Source organism: Fonsecaea monophora (genome assembly GCF_001642475.1).
Source record: "Fonsecaea monophora strain CBS 269.37 chromosome Unknown Scaff15, whole genome shotgun sequence".
Taxonomy (NCBI): domain Eukaryota; kingdom Fungi; phylum Ascomycota; class Eurotiomycetes; order Chaetothyriales; family Herpotrichiellaceae; genus Fonsecaea; species Fonsecaea monophora.
The window spans coordinates 171922-186495 of NW_019173946.1; the positions used below are offsets into that span (position 1 = coordinate 171922).

Here is a 14574-nt window from a genome sequence, read left to right on the forward strand (position 1 = left end):
CACGCTATGCACGACCCGAAGCCCTTTCCGCCTCCATCTTCTCCTTCTTTCTTTTCTTGGCTGCAAGTTCGCGCCGTCGGGCCTCTTTTCTGAACCACTCGCTCTCGGGTCCCTGGTTCTTCTTGCTCCTTCGGTCTTGCTCACGGTACATGGGGGCCATAGTACCACCACCACTGACATCCGCCAGTAAGCCAGCTTGTCTGCGCACCTGCAACTTCTGCGCCCTGGCCTTGGCTGAAGAGCCTCCTCCACTCAGATGACTCCACATATTGTCATCGACTTTCTCAATGTCGGCTGCCGTTTCGTTTTGAAGCAACACCTTCGCCAGCAACTCATTTCTCTCTTCAGCCCTCGAGTACATGAGTTTGTCCATCTTGTCCATACCCGCCAAATGTGTGATGGTCTTGAAGGCATAACCTTGGTCAACCAGGAAAGCTTGTCTTTTGGCACTGTATGCCATCTCAGTTGTATCTTTGGAGACGAGAGAATAGAAGAATGCATTAAAGCCTTCGTCGTTGCGACGCTTTGCCCGTAAGATGCGCCCTAGCCGTTGTGCTTCTTGACGTCGTGACCCATAATGTGAAGAAATCTGAATTAGGCAAGTTGCTTCTGGCAAATCAAGCGACGTATCGCCAATTTTGGACAGAAAGATGGTACTGAATTCGGGCCGATCATCGTGCTGGAATCGGTTGAGAATTTCGAGGCGCTCGTAGTTGCTGGTTTCACCGTAAATGAAAGCCCTCTTCATGTTCTCTGCATAGTGCCTCAAAGCAAATAAATTGTCACTGAACACGATGATCTTGTCGCCGCGGTTCTCGTGGTAATTGATGAGATACTGGCAAACCCGGAACTTTTCGGGATTCATAATATAAAAGAGGGGCTGCTTCCTCGTGCTTGCATTCTGATATTCTTGGTAGAATTCCATAGACATCGGGCACCATACTTCGGCACATTGCACTTTGGCAATGTGGCCCTGCTCAGCAAGCTCCATCCAGTTGGCCTCATACAATTTCGGTCCAATGATGAAGTTGAGATCGGTGATTTTATCGTCCTCTCGGAGCAATGTGGCGGTAAGACCAAGTTTGCAGTGGGAGCGGATATTTTCGCCGACCTTTCTGAACATTTTGGCGGGGACGACATGGACCTCATCGAGTAGCATCAGACCCCATTCTTTGCCGTACACCCAGTCCATCATCTGCTGAGTGTCGTGGGCGCGCTTCCCACCTGCTGTGATCATGGAGTAGGTGGTGACCAGCACTCCTGCGTCTCCATGGAACCTCTTCTTTTCGGTAGCAGAAAATACGGCGATATCCTCTTCTCTGATATCAGACCATTTCCTGAATTCATTTGCCCATTGGTAGCTGGACATGGCGCTTGTGCAGAGAACGACGATGCTCTTCTTGATATGGCAGCCTGCGGTGATACCAACCAAAGTCTTCCCCGCCCCGCAAGGCAGGACAATGATGCCACTCTTGCCACGGCCGTTACCAAACATCTTGCTGAGCGCTTTCTCCTGGTACGGCCGGATTTGAGTGGAAGGTTTCAGATCAATCGGTAATGTCGCATTTTCGAAATCGTTGGCGAAGTCGTACTCTGAGATGGCAGGATAGCCAATGTCTAAGCACTGCTTCGCCACTGTGTCACGTTTGTTTGGCGCGATCTCGAAACTAGTGGCTTCCTTGTAGGTATCCTCTTCATCTTCTTCATCCCTCAGAGCAGCGATCATGGCCTCGTTCTCCTTGGCCGGATCATCTCTAGGCATCTCCACGTTTCCCTGTCCCGCCTGTGTCATGCCTTTAGCGTTACTGGTCCCTTGAATAACAGTCGCCTTCGTTTGGATTCTTCCAACTTGGACGTCCGTGCCGACTGCTTTGCAGGGGCCGATCACAGGATCCTTCAGGAGCATGTCGATGATTTCGCGCTCGTCGGACTCGACAAAGAACTTGTTGTTCCTTAAAACAAGCCGTACCTTTCCGTAGGTTTTCGTGTGGCGGTTAATGAAATCGATCACGGTCTCCGGGACGGGAGTTTTGGACAGCTTTTCTAGTGCACGTATTATATCTTCACCACGTAGACCTACCGATAAGGCGGCATAGAGACTATGCTCTGTGAATCTATATTCGTGGAGATAGGACGGTCTCGACTGGGGTTCTGCGATGGTGGTAAGCAGATCCGTCGCCTGTGCAGACAACGGAGAGAAGCTCTCTAGGGTGATCTTGGGGCCCTTTTTTGACCCAATAGACACATTTGGGTCTATCCACAGCGGCCTATTCTCATGATCAGGTTTCAGTGAGAGCCACGAGAAGTCTTTCTCTCCGAATATCGACGGCTTTTGTTTGTGCTTTGTACCCTGGAAGGAACTAAAGTCCAACCTCGCTCTGGCCTTTCGAATGTGCTCTTGCTCGCTATCGCTAGGGTCTTGGGAGCGTGGGTCGGATCCTTCAAAATATTCTTCGTCGCTATCGATGCTTACAGGCGTCGAGGGAGCAGGCGTGGAGCGTTTAGAGGATCGACCATTCGCAGCGTCCGCAAGGGCTTTTCGTTTGAGCGACATGGCTTCAGACAGCAGCCGCTGTGGCGGACTGCGTCAAGAGGAGCGGCAATCGATAGGTAGCGGACCACTCTCGGTCGCAGGAATATCCTGGAGCACACAGAGAGCAAGAGGTGGAAGAATAAAAAAGAAATCAAAATGGTGAATGGACAGGATAGAGGAGAGTTGAGGCGAACAACACTTATCGTTGCCTGATTTGAAGTACGAGGCTCTCGCTAAACGGTGGCGCAAATCGGTCATAGTGCAAATTTACGTCACCCTCATTGTGGATACATCTTCCAGGCTTGGGTCTCCGATTTCCGTCCGAGCTGTTTCTACAAGCGAGCTTTTTCGAATTCGTCTTCCTTTTTCTCTATTCTGGGTATGGAAAGGTAACTCGGGTCGAAATGAATACTGTGAGTAAATGCTTCTCGTCGCCGCGTCAACTCTGATCGCTGATCCTGTGCGCAGATAAGGTCGACTTGGTATGGGATCTGAGCCGTGTGCTGTAACACTCTGCGTCGACTTCCCCCGAGTCAATGCATTGAGCTGCGCACAAATTAGGGTAGCTTGCTAACCGCGCCACGACTCACAGGATCGGCTGGGGAGTGCTCTGCGTCGCCGGCGGAGGCGCCTACTACTTTGCAAAGAAATCCATCAATGCTGACCGAGCTGCCCGATTCGAGGCAGAACAGCAGAAAAAGGCTCGTTTTCAACGCCTAGAAGATTCGCACATTGCTTTCAACAAACAACCTCCTACCTCAAAGACCAAGACCAAACCAAAAGAGCAGGCTGGCCTTTCGAATGGGTCTCAAAACACCAAAGGACTGGATCATGCAGGTAGTCCGAGCAGCGAAATAAGTGAAGATGCGGCACCTGTGGGACACGCGCCGGTCGATGGAGAGCAAAGAGTACGAGAGAAGAGCAAATACGAAGCTGCGGAGCCGTACCGAAGCAAGAAAGGAGATAGATTGAGTTAAGGGTCTGCAAGAGAAAGAAAACGCGAAATTGTGTTCTGAATGCTTGATATATTCTGTACGGGCGAACCCCAAGGTATTCGTTTGGTGTGTACATTGATGATCAAGTTCCACTGTTCCCTGAAGCCAAAGTTCGCAAACGCTCTGTAACTCCTGTTGTTGTTCCATCCATGACCATGACCATCAAACGGGTATTATGCTGAAACGCTCGCCCAATCACTCCAACGCCTCGATGTGACCAAGTGAACATAACGCCGTATTCATCCTCTGTTGTCCTCTATACCGCTCGCACGTTCCCGTCATGCATGACAACATAAAGGTGCATAGTGCTTCCTCGAAGCATTTGGGTGTCCTGAGTCACGCTCGCGCTTCGACTCGATTGCAGGGGGGACAAAGGGCAGAAGAACGGCGGAGGTAATAAGGGTGCCTGCAACGGCCGATTGTAATCTTGTCGCTGGTTTGGGTACTTGCGCCGAGAAATGGCGGACCGCTGTCTGGGTGAGGGTGGTGGTGACGGTGCCTGCGAGACTCATGGCTGCGGACTTAAGAGATGGTGGGTTAATACAGTGGGGAACGAGAATCGGAGTAACTGGCGTCCAAGAGCCAAGTTGAGGGCCGAGACGGCGAGGAATCAACCGCAGGATCTTCCTATTGCGGAAACTGAGGGTTTGTCTGTTGCAAATCTGTTGTACAAGGCAGAAGAAGTTCAAACAAACCGAAGAGAGGGGAAGTGGAAATGTTTTAAAGGGGGTGGGATGTGGGATCACAAGGCATCGCTGCAGTAGTAGTAAGTAGTGACTAGTGTTGGGACATTTCAACTTACAGGCAGCGTCGAATCAGGGCTGCGAATGACTCCTACTAAGAAGGTGATTGCGTGCTAAGCAATCGAAATGATGTTGCTGGGATCGGGATTCCAGGTACGGAGAATAAAGCGGCTGTTAGGCATCAGGTTGCGAAGGATAAGTGGCAAGCAGAGGGCCAGTGGCCTGAGAGCTCCTCAGTTTGACTGCTACCAGCCAGTGGATTTGTCTGTTGTTTGTAATATGGGTGCGGACCCTCAGCTGAGCATGCGGAATTTCGTGGGGAGACTGGCACTGTTTAGGCCGATTAATCGGTCAGTCGCCTGAAAAGGCATACCGAAAATCCGAAATATACACGAACACCAAGTGGCAGGAGGCCGCAGTAGGAGGTGATCCAATAGTGTACGAGTCTTTGAAATCACCTTTCTTTCAGGGGTCACGCTGACAGAGGTGGCGTTAAAATGCGCTGCCAGAAGAAACAAGGCTGTCTCAGCCTTGTCCGAAATCACCCTGCTCGGATCACGGAGAAAGTACGGAAGTCCTCGGAGTACGAGTTGCCCAAGCCTGTGGCTGCATTACTCACGTGACTGTGGCTATATTGTGGCTGACATTTCGTCTGTACAGCCTTGCCCACCTTGAATCGCAACTGATGTTCAGGCTGGTCGGTGACCACGCCAATCCCACGGAAACCGAAATTACAACCCCTCCAAAGATAATGACCAAATCCTGCATCTCAGTTTCCGTACAACCCAGATGGCAGCGCATCACGTTTCTCTTGCCAAAGCCTCTTTTGGCGCTTCTCTCCTGCGACCCGATGTGACAAAGGTCTCGCGAGACGACCTCCCCACCTTTCACAATGCCTTTGAAGCTACCCTCCACCAATGCTCGAGTCGCAACATACAGGTCTGGACACTTCAAGAATGACACAATACCTCAAGGCCGGATTGACTGAAGAATTATAGACATGTAAACAATGGCTGTTGGAAAACGTGGTTGTCTCAACGACAAGGACCACCGCTCTGGGGAAATATCTGGTTGCCATAGCCCGACACCTTACAAACCAGCCAGATGAATCATCCAGCACAAGAGTCTCACGACAGCGACTCCATATCCTCTATCTTGTGAACGATCTCCTTCACCATGCCAAATATCACGAAGCCTACGTCGCCCTTTGCAACAACCTAACACAGTCTCTGCAACCATTTCTGGCAGATCTGATCCGACTCAGCGCATCAGACGCAAAGGCACGCGTGCGGAGGCGGCTATCCGATTTGATCCAACTATGGAAAGAGGAGGAGTACTTTGGCCCACAAGTGATTGATGAGCTGCACGATGCACTCGCTGGGGTCGCCTCAAAAGCCCAGCCAACAGTGGAACATGAGGCAGAGCGCAAGAGTGCAGACAAAGAACTCCCATACCTCATCCCTGCGACGCATGGCGACCCTTCGTTGCCCTTCTACGACCTCCCCGCCGGCAATCTGATGCGTCACATAATCCCAAACAGCTCGCAGCCAATGCGTCCTGACGAGGTCCGAGCCCTCCAATTTTCCGCGGGCCCCGCAGATGAGAGTTTGGTGAATGCGCTGAAAGACTTTTTGAACGATGTGAAGGGCGCTGAGTCTACCCTCCCAAGGCTTGAACAATCTGGCCTTTCCCCGGAGATTGACGAGATGGGTCAGATCTCGTACCACGATGAAGCAGGTGACGTGGTCGGTGATACATATTACGGATGGTCCCGGTCGTTTTGTGATAAGATGAAGAAGCGTGGTAGGGGGGGTTCGGAAGACTCCTCGCCACGTTCAAGGTCAAGAAGCTCGGGTCGCAGTCGAAGTGCAACACCTCAGAAGCGCAGACGTCGTAGTGTTTCAACCAACGGCCGCTCCAGATCATCAAGATCGTATAGCCGCTCACCTTCCACACGCCGGGCTGAGAACCCGAGGAGACAATGGAGTCGAAGTCGAAGCCGGTCGCGCTCCAGAAGCCGCCCCTACTCTCCCAGCAGTTATCATTCGCGACCTGGGCAACCTCCAAGATTTGACCCACCACCAGCACACATTAATGCAAACGCTGCGCCGATTCCTCCACCTCCGCCTATGGTAATGCCATTCCCGCCTATGCCCCTACCTCCTACAGGACTACCGGTACCTCCTCCCAGACCACCGCAATGGGTAGGTCCTTGGCCTCCTCCCCCACCTCCTCCATTCCCTCAGGCAAACATAGGATACCAGCATGCTCCCTTTCCCCCTCACCCTCCACCGCCGCCACCGCCGCAAACCTTTGTCCCTCCACCCGACAGCTGGATGCGGTATCCAGGGGCACCACCAGGACCAAATAACCAATATGGAGACAGGCGCTGATGCCATTACCCCACTGCTTTGTTTTTTGGTGCTTGTTGTTGATCAAACATCACGTCACCCTACCTCTACTTCTATGTAGAGAAGCTGCAGAGTTGTCTACTTGTACGGCAGGCCAGACAAACCGCTGATGACCCCAGCGAACTGATTGTTGGCCAAATCATGTTCAACCAAGTGTCCACAAGGACCCCACATTCACATGATAATCGACCTTGTTCATACAAAGATAATGTTGCTTACAACTCGCATTCGATGCCGCAAACATGTAAATGGTGAACCACAAGCCTCTGGCATCATTCAGGTTCCCATAGGCCTTCGCTGTGGGTGTTCAGGACCCTTGAACCCAAGTGTTCGCTGATGAACCTTTACGTGTTGGAGATATGCCATTGGATGAAGAAAAGGACATATACCTGTGGATGATGGGCGATTGGGTTCGACTTGTTTGGCTGCGCAGAACAAGTCATACGAGTTCTTCCCATGATGGGTGGTGGTAAAGCTTATCTCACGACGGAGAATGAGGCGCGCACTTGTCAAATACTCGGTACCACTCGCAGGACTCGCAATGACAGGGCAGCGGTTGATGGCCAGGGTCCATTACCTGAACCTGAATTAGGAAGCGGGTGGCGCGCTTGGCAGACGCAAGGCTGGGGCTCCCGCTTTGGTGCTGGACCGACGTCATTACTTGGGATTCGAAGCCTGTCATTGGCCGCCAACCGGCAACAACACGGCAGCTGTCCCCCAACTGCTTCTTCCCGCGTCGCCGTCGGACGCCCCAGGCCACACACCACCCTATCGCCAGCAACCCATCCAGTACGAGCGTCACGAACCTCTAGCACACATGAGCAAACAATGGAAATGACCATGACTACTCACTCTTCCTTTCTCCTGTATCTCTTTCCTTGTTACGCACGTCCGATCTAGCCTGCGCGCTTTGCTGGGCCTCTCCCTTGGTCAGGACCGCACAAGTATGCGAAGTGGTCCCAGCATCTCCCCCAACGACGATCACTCTTGAATAGAATTCAGACATGCTTATCTCGAATGCCTAACCACGAGAATCCCTCGGCCCAAAATCGTTGGGTCTAGAGCATGGGCTTCCCCATCCACAATTTTTCCGCATGTCTATCGGATGCGAGATGTGATCATATTGCATTGCCTCTCCCATCAGACCCTGGACGATTCTGGGTTTGACCGATCGGCAGGGTCGTTCTCCACCTGCAAAGGACGTTCTTCATGGCTATTTGCTCGATGCTCAGCTCTGGTCCTTGGAATCTTCATTTTTGCTGGGGATCGAGGGCCACCGTTGCCGTTTGATCATCGCCCCGTCAAATTGTAGTTCGCCAGATGGCCACTCAGCTCCATCCAACTGACGGCAACTTGCATAACCTCTCCAGAGGTCTCACCACACTCATTGGGCGCGACATACGCCATTTCTCCGCCTCTAGACCTGGACTTTGCCCTCCATTCCGTCTTTCGGTTCGCCCTCGTTCTCGCCAATGGTGGTTCAGCCTGGTGTGCTGAGCATTCTCGTCGAGATATATAACCAGATGGTCCGGATTCCCCCTTACCATATTCCATATCAGCTCACTATCATCTACAAGACATTTTTTTACGTCGAGACCACCTCTAGCACCATCATCTCGTGTTGACCATTGCAGTCTTCCAACATCAGAAAAACCTTTAATACTCCAACTCCAAATCAAATTCCACCATGCCTTCGGCCGTCGAATACCTCACCAGCCCCCAACAGAACTTCAACTATGAATCTGATCCTATTGCGGCCATGACTTCGTACGCTCGAATGATGCACATGCACACCAAGCAACAAATGGATGCTGCAACCCGATCAGCACGACGACGAAGTCCACCCGTTGGTGTTGATGCCCACGCCAACGCAGGTCTTTCCAAGCAGAGTACACACAGCAGTACCTCGTCACGATCGTCTTTCTAACCGTACCACGAAGCGCCATTCCTTTCTCTGAGCGTTCAAGCTCGCCAACTATATCATAGAGAAGCAGTTGGCATCTACACCAAACGGGTGACGGAGCTGTCAGTGAGCATGACGGAATGAGACTGCGAAACTCCTCGCTGGAACATACAATCATTCACCGTGGTTGACTCCAATTTGTGGTAGAGGACCGTGCAACAGAAGGTTCTCACGACTGCTTCTACCTATCACTCTCTCACGCACACCCGCTGCATATCATAGCTGCAGTCCTGCGTGGTGGTGAGATTGTTCTCATCCAATGTATACTATTACACACTGCGGGGTGTTATATTCCTGCTCTTGTCAAAAAGCACCAGCAGCATCTGGCGGCGCAAGGGCTTTTGATATTTTAGGGGTGGAAATACAGATCTTTACGAACTTGAAGCTGAATGAAATGATTTACCAAACTACTTCTGTTTATTTCCCTGCAAGCCTTTGATTATCTCTGCTCAATTACTTGTAATACAACTAACTTTGGTGCTTTTTAATCCATAGTGTTCTTTTCTCTATGAGACTGTTAGGTTGTGCATGACCTGCAATTGTCTTGTGTGCTTAGATTCCCCCATGCACCCTGGTGGTAACAGCCACCCCATGACTATACGGAGGAGATATATTAAGCCTGCGCGATAGTATCTATGAGCATACAGGCACAACTTGCCCAGTAATCCGTGGACAGTTTACTTGAATGTCATTATACCCGCTGATTAGGTATCTACTTTTGTTGTGCTAAAATCGTTCTACAGTACCGCTGTGCATGCAAGTCTGTACATGTGCGTATACACCAGCACCCCAGCCACGACCAAACGACACCAAGCAGTGGGCGCTGACAGACAGATATACTAACTGACTCACTCCCCGTACTTCCCCTCTTTCCTGGCTGACTGGCTGTGGACATACCCTCGCAGTGAGACCCTGCGTGACGTTCGTCTTGTCAGGCAACAGCCTCGTCGATCACTTGCATCATATGGAACCAACCCGGCCCCGTGCTGGGATTTTCTGGGGGAACGTCATACGACTTACAGCTCACAACTCATGCAACGAGTATCGAGTAACTCTCCTAGTCCTGGTCTGCTAATTAATGATAGGATAGGATAGGTCTTGCTTGCTTGTATACCTATCACTACCCATCACTACTACTGCCTCCCTATGGTGTCCATGTACATCCATGCCGACGGAGTGTTGGGGTATGGTCATCTCAGATTGAGACGGAGCAAGCAAGCAATCAAGCAAGCACGTAGTATATCCTCCTAGTAGTGCCTCTTCTTCGCACCGGTGCCACCGCAACAGTGACAGTGACAGTGACATGCCTCCCATATAGTCAGTGAGTGTTGAAGAGGGGGATTGTCGAAAGATCGACATTCAAAGACGTAAAACTCGCCATTGCCCCCATTTTTACTTTTTTCCCGCCACTCCCTCTGGTGGTCAATCAGAATGTGGGATTATTGGGTGGGAAAGTGGGAAACTCTTGCCCACGAGGTGATGGTTTGGTCTGATCTGGCTTTTTTCGTCTTTCTGGCTTGTCTGTTGGGGGGGTTTTGGCGTTGCCCATGCCGCAAACCATGGGATTTGCGATTATCAGCCATGGGAGAAATTGTGGGATTGTGATTGTTTCATCTTCATCTCCATCTCTTTCCATCGGCATCGAAATCGACATTGACATTGCGGTTGCCATAGCTATCCATCCATCCATTCATCCATCCACACAGACAGGGCCTTCTAGAGCCCCTTTTTTTCTCTGTTTCAGTACATCACATCACATCACCAAAAAAGCAAAAATGTCGCCTCTTCCTCTCCTCGACCCTCGATCCCTCCCTTCCCACGCCCTTATGTATGGATAGCCAGGATTTCTCCCATCCAACCAATGGCCGATGGGTGATAACATAACTCCTTGTTGGTAGGGGGTCGGGTTTGGAAGCTGAGAGATCTCCTGATTAAGATCAGGTGATTGACAGATCGGGAGGGAGGCAAGAGAAGGAGAAAGATTCAGAAAAGCACCCTGTGTGAGTGCGTCTCTGTGTGTGAACTGACCCCGACAAGCATCTGACGGCGATGATGTATGCGTGGTTCCTTGTTCTTCGATCCCTCCTGGGCGTCGTCCAGTCTAGGATGGGGTGGTCGGTCACCCACCTTTGCCTCCCCCTCCCATCTCCTCCGTCATTGCTCAGCCGCACGGTCCCTTCGATCTGCGACGTCCAGAGAGCTCAGGCTGATTCTTTTCTTGATGCTCCTTTCTCCTCTCTCGTGACAGGTCAGTACCTCTCACCCCTTTCGTCGTTCGGTCCCTCGATTCCTCCTACCTAGCACCCCAGGCAGATACCTACCAAGAGCCTCCTCTCCTACCGATTTACAGACATTTCGAGACCCTGCCGCATCACTCTTGAGGGATAGTCTCTCTATACGAGCGTGTAGCTCACTATCTCCCTGTGATGGCTCGCTGCCTCTAGATCGAGATCGAGATCGAGCGCGAGGGCGATGCGAGGGGTATACGATTCATTGTCGTTAGCTTTCCTTCCCAGTTTCACACCCAGTCAAAAGGAGACAGACAACCACACACACATAACCTTCTCCGCAGTAGAAATTCAGAGGGTCTGGACTGGTCATCGACATCATCCTCGCCACCCTGTCCCGCTCCGTCGACGCCATCGGGAGGGATGAGGGTTGTAAGGGTTATAAGGACTCCCACCGATGTCATCATCTTTGCCAGTGGTAGTTCCAATATTCTCCGACGCGTGGCGACACCTCTGACGATCACTCCCGTTGAGCAGTCCGTGGCAGTCATGGCAGTCAAGGGGCCGGGACGCCTGTGCCCGCGTTAAATGGGAAGGTGTCTGTGTCTCGCAGCGGGTGATCATCCTCTTCGAATCCACGATTGTCGTCAGACCTCATCCTCGCCTCCACACAGTCAGATACTGCACATGGTAACCCCTATCTAACCCACCTTTTACCAACGTCCATCGCCCTCCCACCCCTTCTCAGGGAACAGGCCTCGCACAGCCGCATCATATCAACATCTCAGCTGTGCCGACGCTGATATCGAGGGCTTGAAACCCATCTCCATCCCTTATTACATACTGGTAGGATTGATCTGTCCCTGCTCTTGACAGGATGTGTCTCGAATCTTGTAACTCGTCACTGCTCAGTCTCCAGTCCCTGAGTTCCAGCTGTGAACCTGGGACAGCTGAAATGACTGGTCCCACCAAAAATGCCTCAGACAACCAGGACATCCAGTGTGGATGGGATGCTTTTGATACAAAATTAGGTGCCCACCCCACCATTTCCCTGCCGAGACACCATTGACGCTGTACCTACCTGGCTGCCTGCCTTCTTGCTTTGAAGGTAATATTGCGGGAAGTGATGACGGCTGGCTTGGACCTCCTTGAGAGAACACTCACGGGTGATAATGCATCCACCATCCGCAATCCACAAGGGAATCCACAAACATCCACATCCACATGTACACTCACGCACTCTTGCTCTGTCTAAAGAACTTACCAATACCCAGCCACCGTCAACAGACTTTCTGGAATCCTTTTCCATCCAGCGCAGAAAATGGAAATGCCTCCACATTTCAATTCCGGTCGAGTCGATCTTTCTTCCCACGCCACACCAGCTCAGGCCGTAACAGGTCCCCATATCTCCATCGATTTACCAACGAGGAGTATTCCCACTTTCCTCGCTCTGTTGCCATCCAACTAGCATTGTCGACCATGCATCTCACATTCCCTGAGCTGCGCGACGACAATGTGATGAAGAGAAAAGCCATCATCGGAGATAGCACCCATTCCTTGATCGATTCAGCCATTAATACATCCGTGGGTAGTAAGGAAAGGTATCCGCTCATGAGACTGATGCTGTGACACGGCCACAGGGGGTGATACTATGATGCCATCCAGGGCCACTATCGATGTCGATGAATCAACCCGAACCCCTTTCACGGGACTGACTGCGAATGCATAGATGTTGACAAATTACAGATCTTCCCAAAACCTGCCTACCCCCTCGCGGACACATATTGGACTTCTCCAACTCAGAACCACACTTATTATTAATTACCTATGGTCAAAGATATCCGGATTGGGAATGATCAGCTCCACTTCACCCACGAATCAGCGACAAATACCCTGCGCCAGGGTATGGTTGATACAGCGCTATACAAGCAGTCATAATGAATGGGAAAAATACCAGATGACGTGTGCGATGAAGGTTTCCGAATACTGTACGGGCGTGCAATACTAATTGAATATGAGCAGGGGCTTCGTGCAAAAAGATAGACTTTGAATTAATAAACCTCCTTCTGCGATTACAGCATAGTTACAATACGACGAGGCCGTGGCATGTCTGCTAGGTAAATGTTGTTGTTTCAACACATATTACCGGCCGTAGTTCTCCTCAAAATGGCCCTCTGCCGATATTCAGCAAAGCGTGTGCATATAGAAAAAGCTCGATTTTAGTCCATATACTTTTTCAAAAAGGCCAGCGCCTTTTCGGGGTGGCGGCCGAACCAGTTGTAGCCGTCTTCGAAGCGTTTTGTCGTGCCTTCAATCCAGTACAGTTCCTTGTCGCGGCTGGCCAGAGCGTCGAAAGTGCTCTGGGCGTCGGACGGGTTCTCGATAATGGCGTCGTCGTGGACCTGCCACATGAGAACGGGGAGTTTAACATTAGGCGCCCACAGCTTGCCGGACATGTCAGCGGCGGGGAAGCCTCCCAGCTTGAGGAGCTCCAAATCGATGAGTTCCTGGTACTGGCTGATACCTTGGGCGCCGGACAGCTTAGAAAACACGGCCGACATGTTGGGAACGAGGGGGCTACACATGCAGCGAATATCGTCGAAAAGCTCGGGCCGCTTGGTAATGGCCGCATATTGAGAGATACCACCCAGGCACTGACTGAACAAGGCCTTTTTCATGCGGCCGAGGCGAGGGTGCATGTCGACGAAGCGCTTCACGCCGACGCAGTCGCGCCACTCCCACTGACCGATACCGGACACTCCGCCGTTGGCCGCGCCGCTCTGACCGTGATTGCGAAAGTCGTACGTCAAGACATTGTAGCCTGCGTCGGTCAGGTGTTTGTACTGAACGACAAAGTCAATCTCGACGGGCTCGATAAACTCGCTCCACGGCGGGCCCATGTGACCTGGATAGCCGGCCCGGCACATGGGCAACGCGTGGTTGAAGATGACCAGCCGGTCACTCTCGCCGCCACGAGCAGGGATGTACCACGCCTCGAGGGGTGTCCCATCATCCGACTGAATGGAAAGGTCATGCCACCCCTCCATGCCGTACTCGTCCGGGTTCTTAAAGATGAAGCTGCGTGGCATCTTGACCATGCCTGCCAGCGCCTTGACCTTGGCGTGATCTTCGGCCGAAATGGCCTTTTCCTGCGCCTGCGCCGTTTGCATTCGTTCTTTCGAAATCCCTGTCATACTTTTGCTGGTGCGGTGAATTTGGTGTTTACTGAAGGTTGGCTCGCTTGTTGGGAGGTGTACAAGTTGAAATAGAAAAGCTATCGACGAGGGAACAGAGGTATCGTTATTATGAATTAAAACTCGCACTTCGGGCTAGCACTTCGGACTAGCACTTCGGACTAGCACGTCGGACTAGCACGTCGGGTTAGCATGTCGGGTTAGCACGTCGGATTAGCACGTTCAGATCAGACTAATGATTGCCTACTTCAGCTGGTGATTAGTTAGGTCCTGATGAGATACTCCCAGTAGTTCTTCCCGGAACACCCCAGACGATAAGACTCTCAGATCGCTTGACGTGACGATTGTCCACGACGTCATAGCACAGTGACAAATCCAGCCGTCGAGTAGCAGAATTATGACTGGTGCTTGATAGTAAGGTAGAAATTTGTCGGCCTGAGATTTGCGGGTAAGTCTATACTATACGACTCCGTAATATCCGTTTGTCAGCCGAAAGGGTGAAATAGC

General features: G+C 51.5%; 5 protein-coding genes across 5 annotated transcripts; 3 read left to right on the forward strand and 2 right to left on the reverse strand.

Annotated features, from left to right (window-relative positions):
- Nucleotides 1–4: 4 nt before the first annotated feature.
- On the reverse strand, nucleotides 5–2554 carry AYO21_03167 (hypothetical protein; the record flags this gene model as incomplete). Its single annotated transcript, XM_022653141.1, has 1 exon — nucleotides 5–2554. The coding sequence occupies one exon, from the start codon at nucleotides 2552–2554 to the stop codon at nucleotides 5–7; it is 2550 nt and encodes an 849-aa protein (XP_022514534.1).
- Nucleotides 2555–2937: 383 nt separating this feature from the next.
- On the forward strand, nucleotides 2938–3510 carry AYO21_03168 (hypothetical protein; the record flags this gene model as incomplete). The annotated part of the gene is made up of 2 exons (XM_022653142.1): nucleotides 2938–2946; nucleotides 3100–3510. 2 exons carry the CDS (start codon nucleotides 2938–2940, stop codon nucleotides 3508–3510), a joined length of 420 nt encoding a protein of 139 aa, XP_022514535.1.
- Nucleotides 3511–5060: 1550 nt separating this feature from the next.
- AYO21_03169 (hypothetical protein) lies at nucleotides 5061–6407 on the forward strand (the record flags this gene model as incomplete). The annotated part of the gene is made up of 3 exons (XM_022653143.1): nucleotides 5061–5210; nucleotides 5270–6020; nucleotides 6079–6407. The coding sequence occupies 3 exons, from the start codon at nucleotides 5061–5063 to the stop codon at nucleotides 6405–6407; spliced, it is 1230 nt and encodes a 409-aa protein (XP_022514536.1).
- A 1962-nt stretch (nucleotides 6408–8369) lies between these two features.
- AYO21_03170 (hypothetical protein) lies at nucleotides 8370–8729 on the forward strand (the record flags this gene model as incomplete). The annotated part of the gene is made up of 2 exons (XM_022653144.1): nucleotides 8370–8571; nucleotides 8623–8729. 2 exons carry the CDS (start codon nucleotides 8370–8372, stop codon nucleotides 8727–8729), a joined length of 309 nt encoding a protein of 102 aa, XP_022514537.1.
- A 4363-nt stretch (nucleotides 8730–13092) lies between these two features.
- On the reverse strand, nucleotides 13093–14067 carry AYO21_03171 (hypothetical protein; the record flags this gene model as incomplete). Its single annotated transcript, XM_022653145.1, has 1 exon — nucleotides 13093–14067. The coding sequence occupies one exon, from the start codon at nucleotides 14065–14067 to the stop codon at nucleotides 13093–13095; it is 975 nt and encodes a 324-aa protein (XP_022514538.1).
- Nucleotides 14068–14574: the final 507 nt, after the last annotated feature.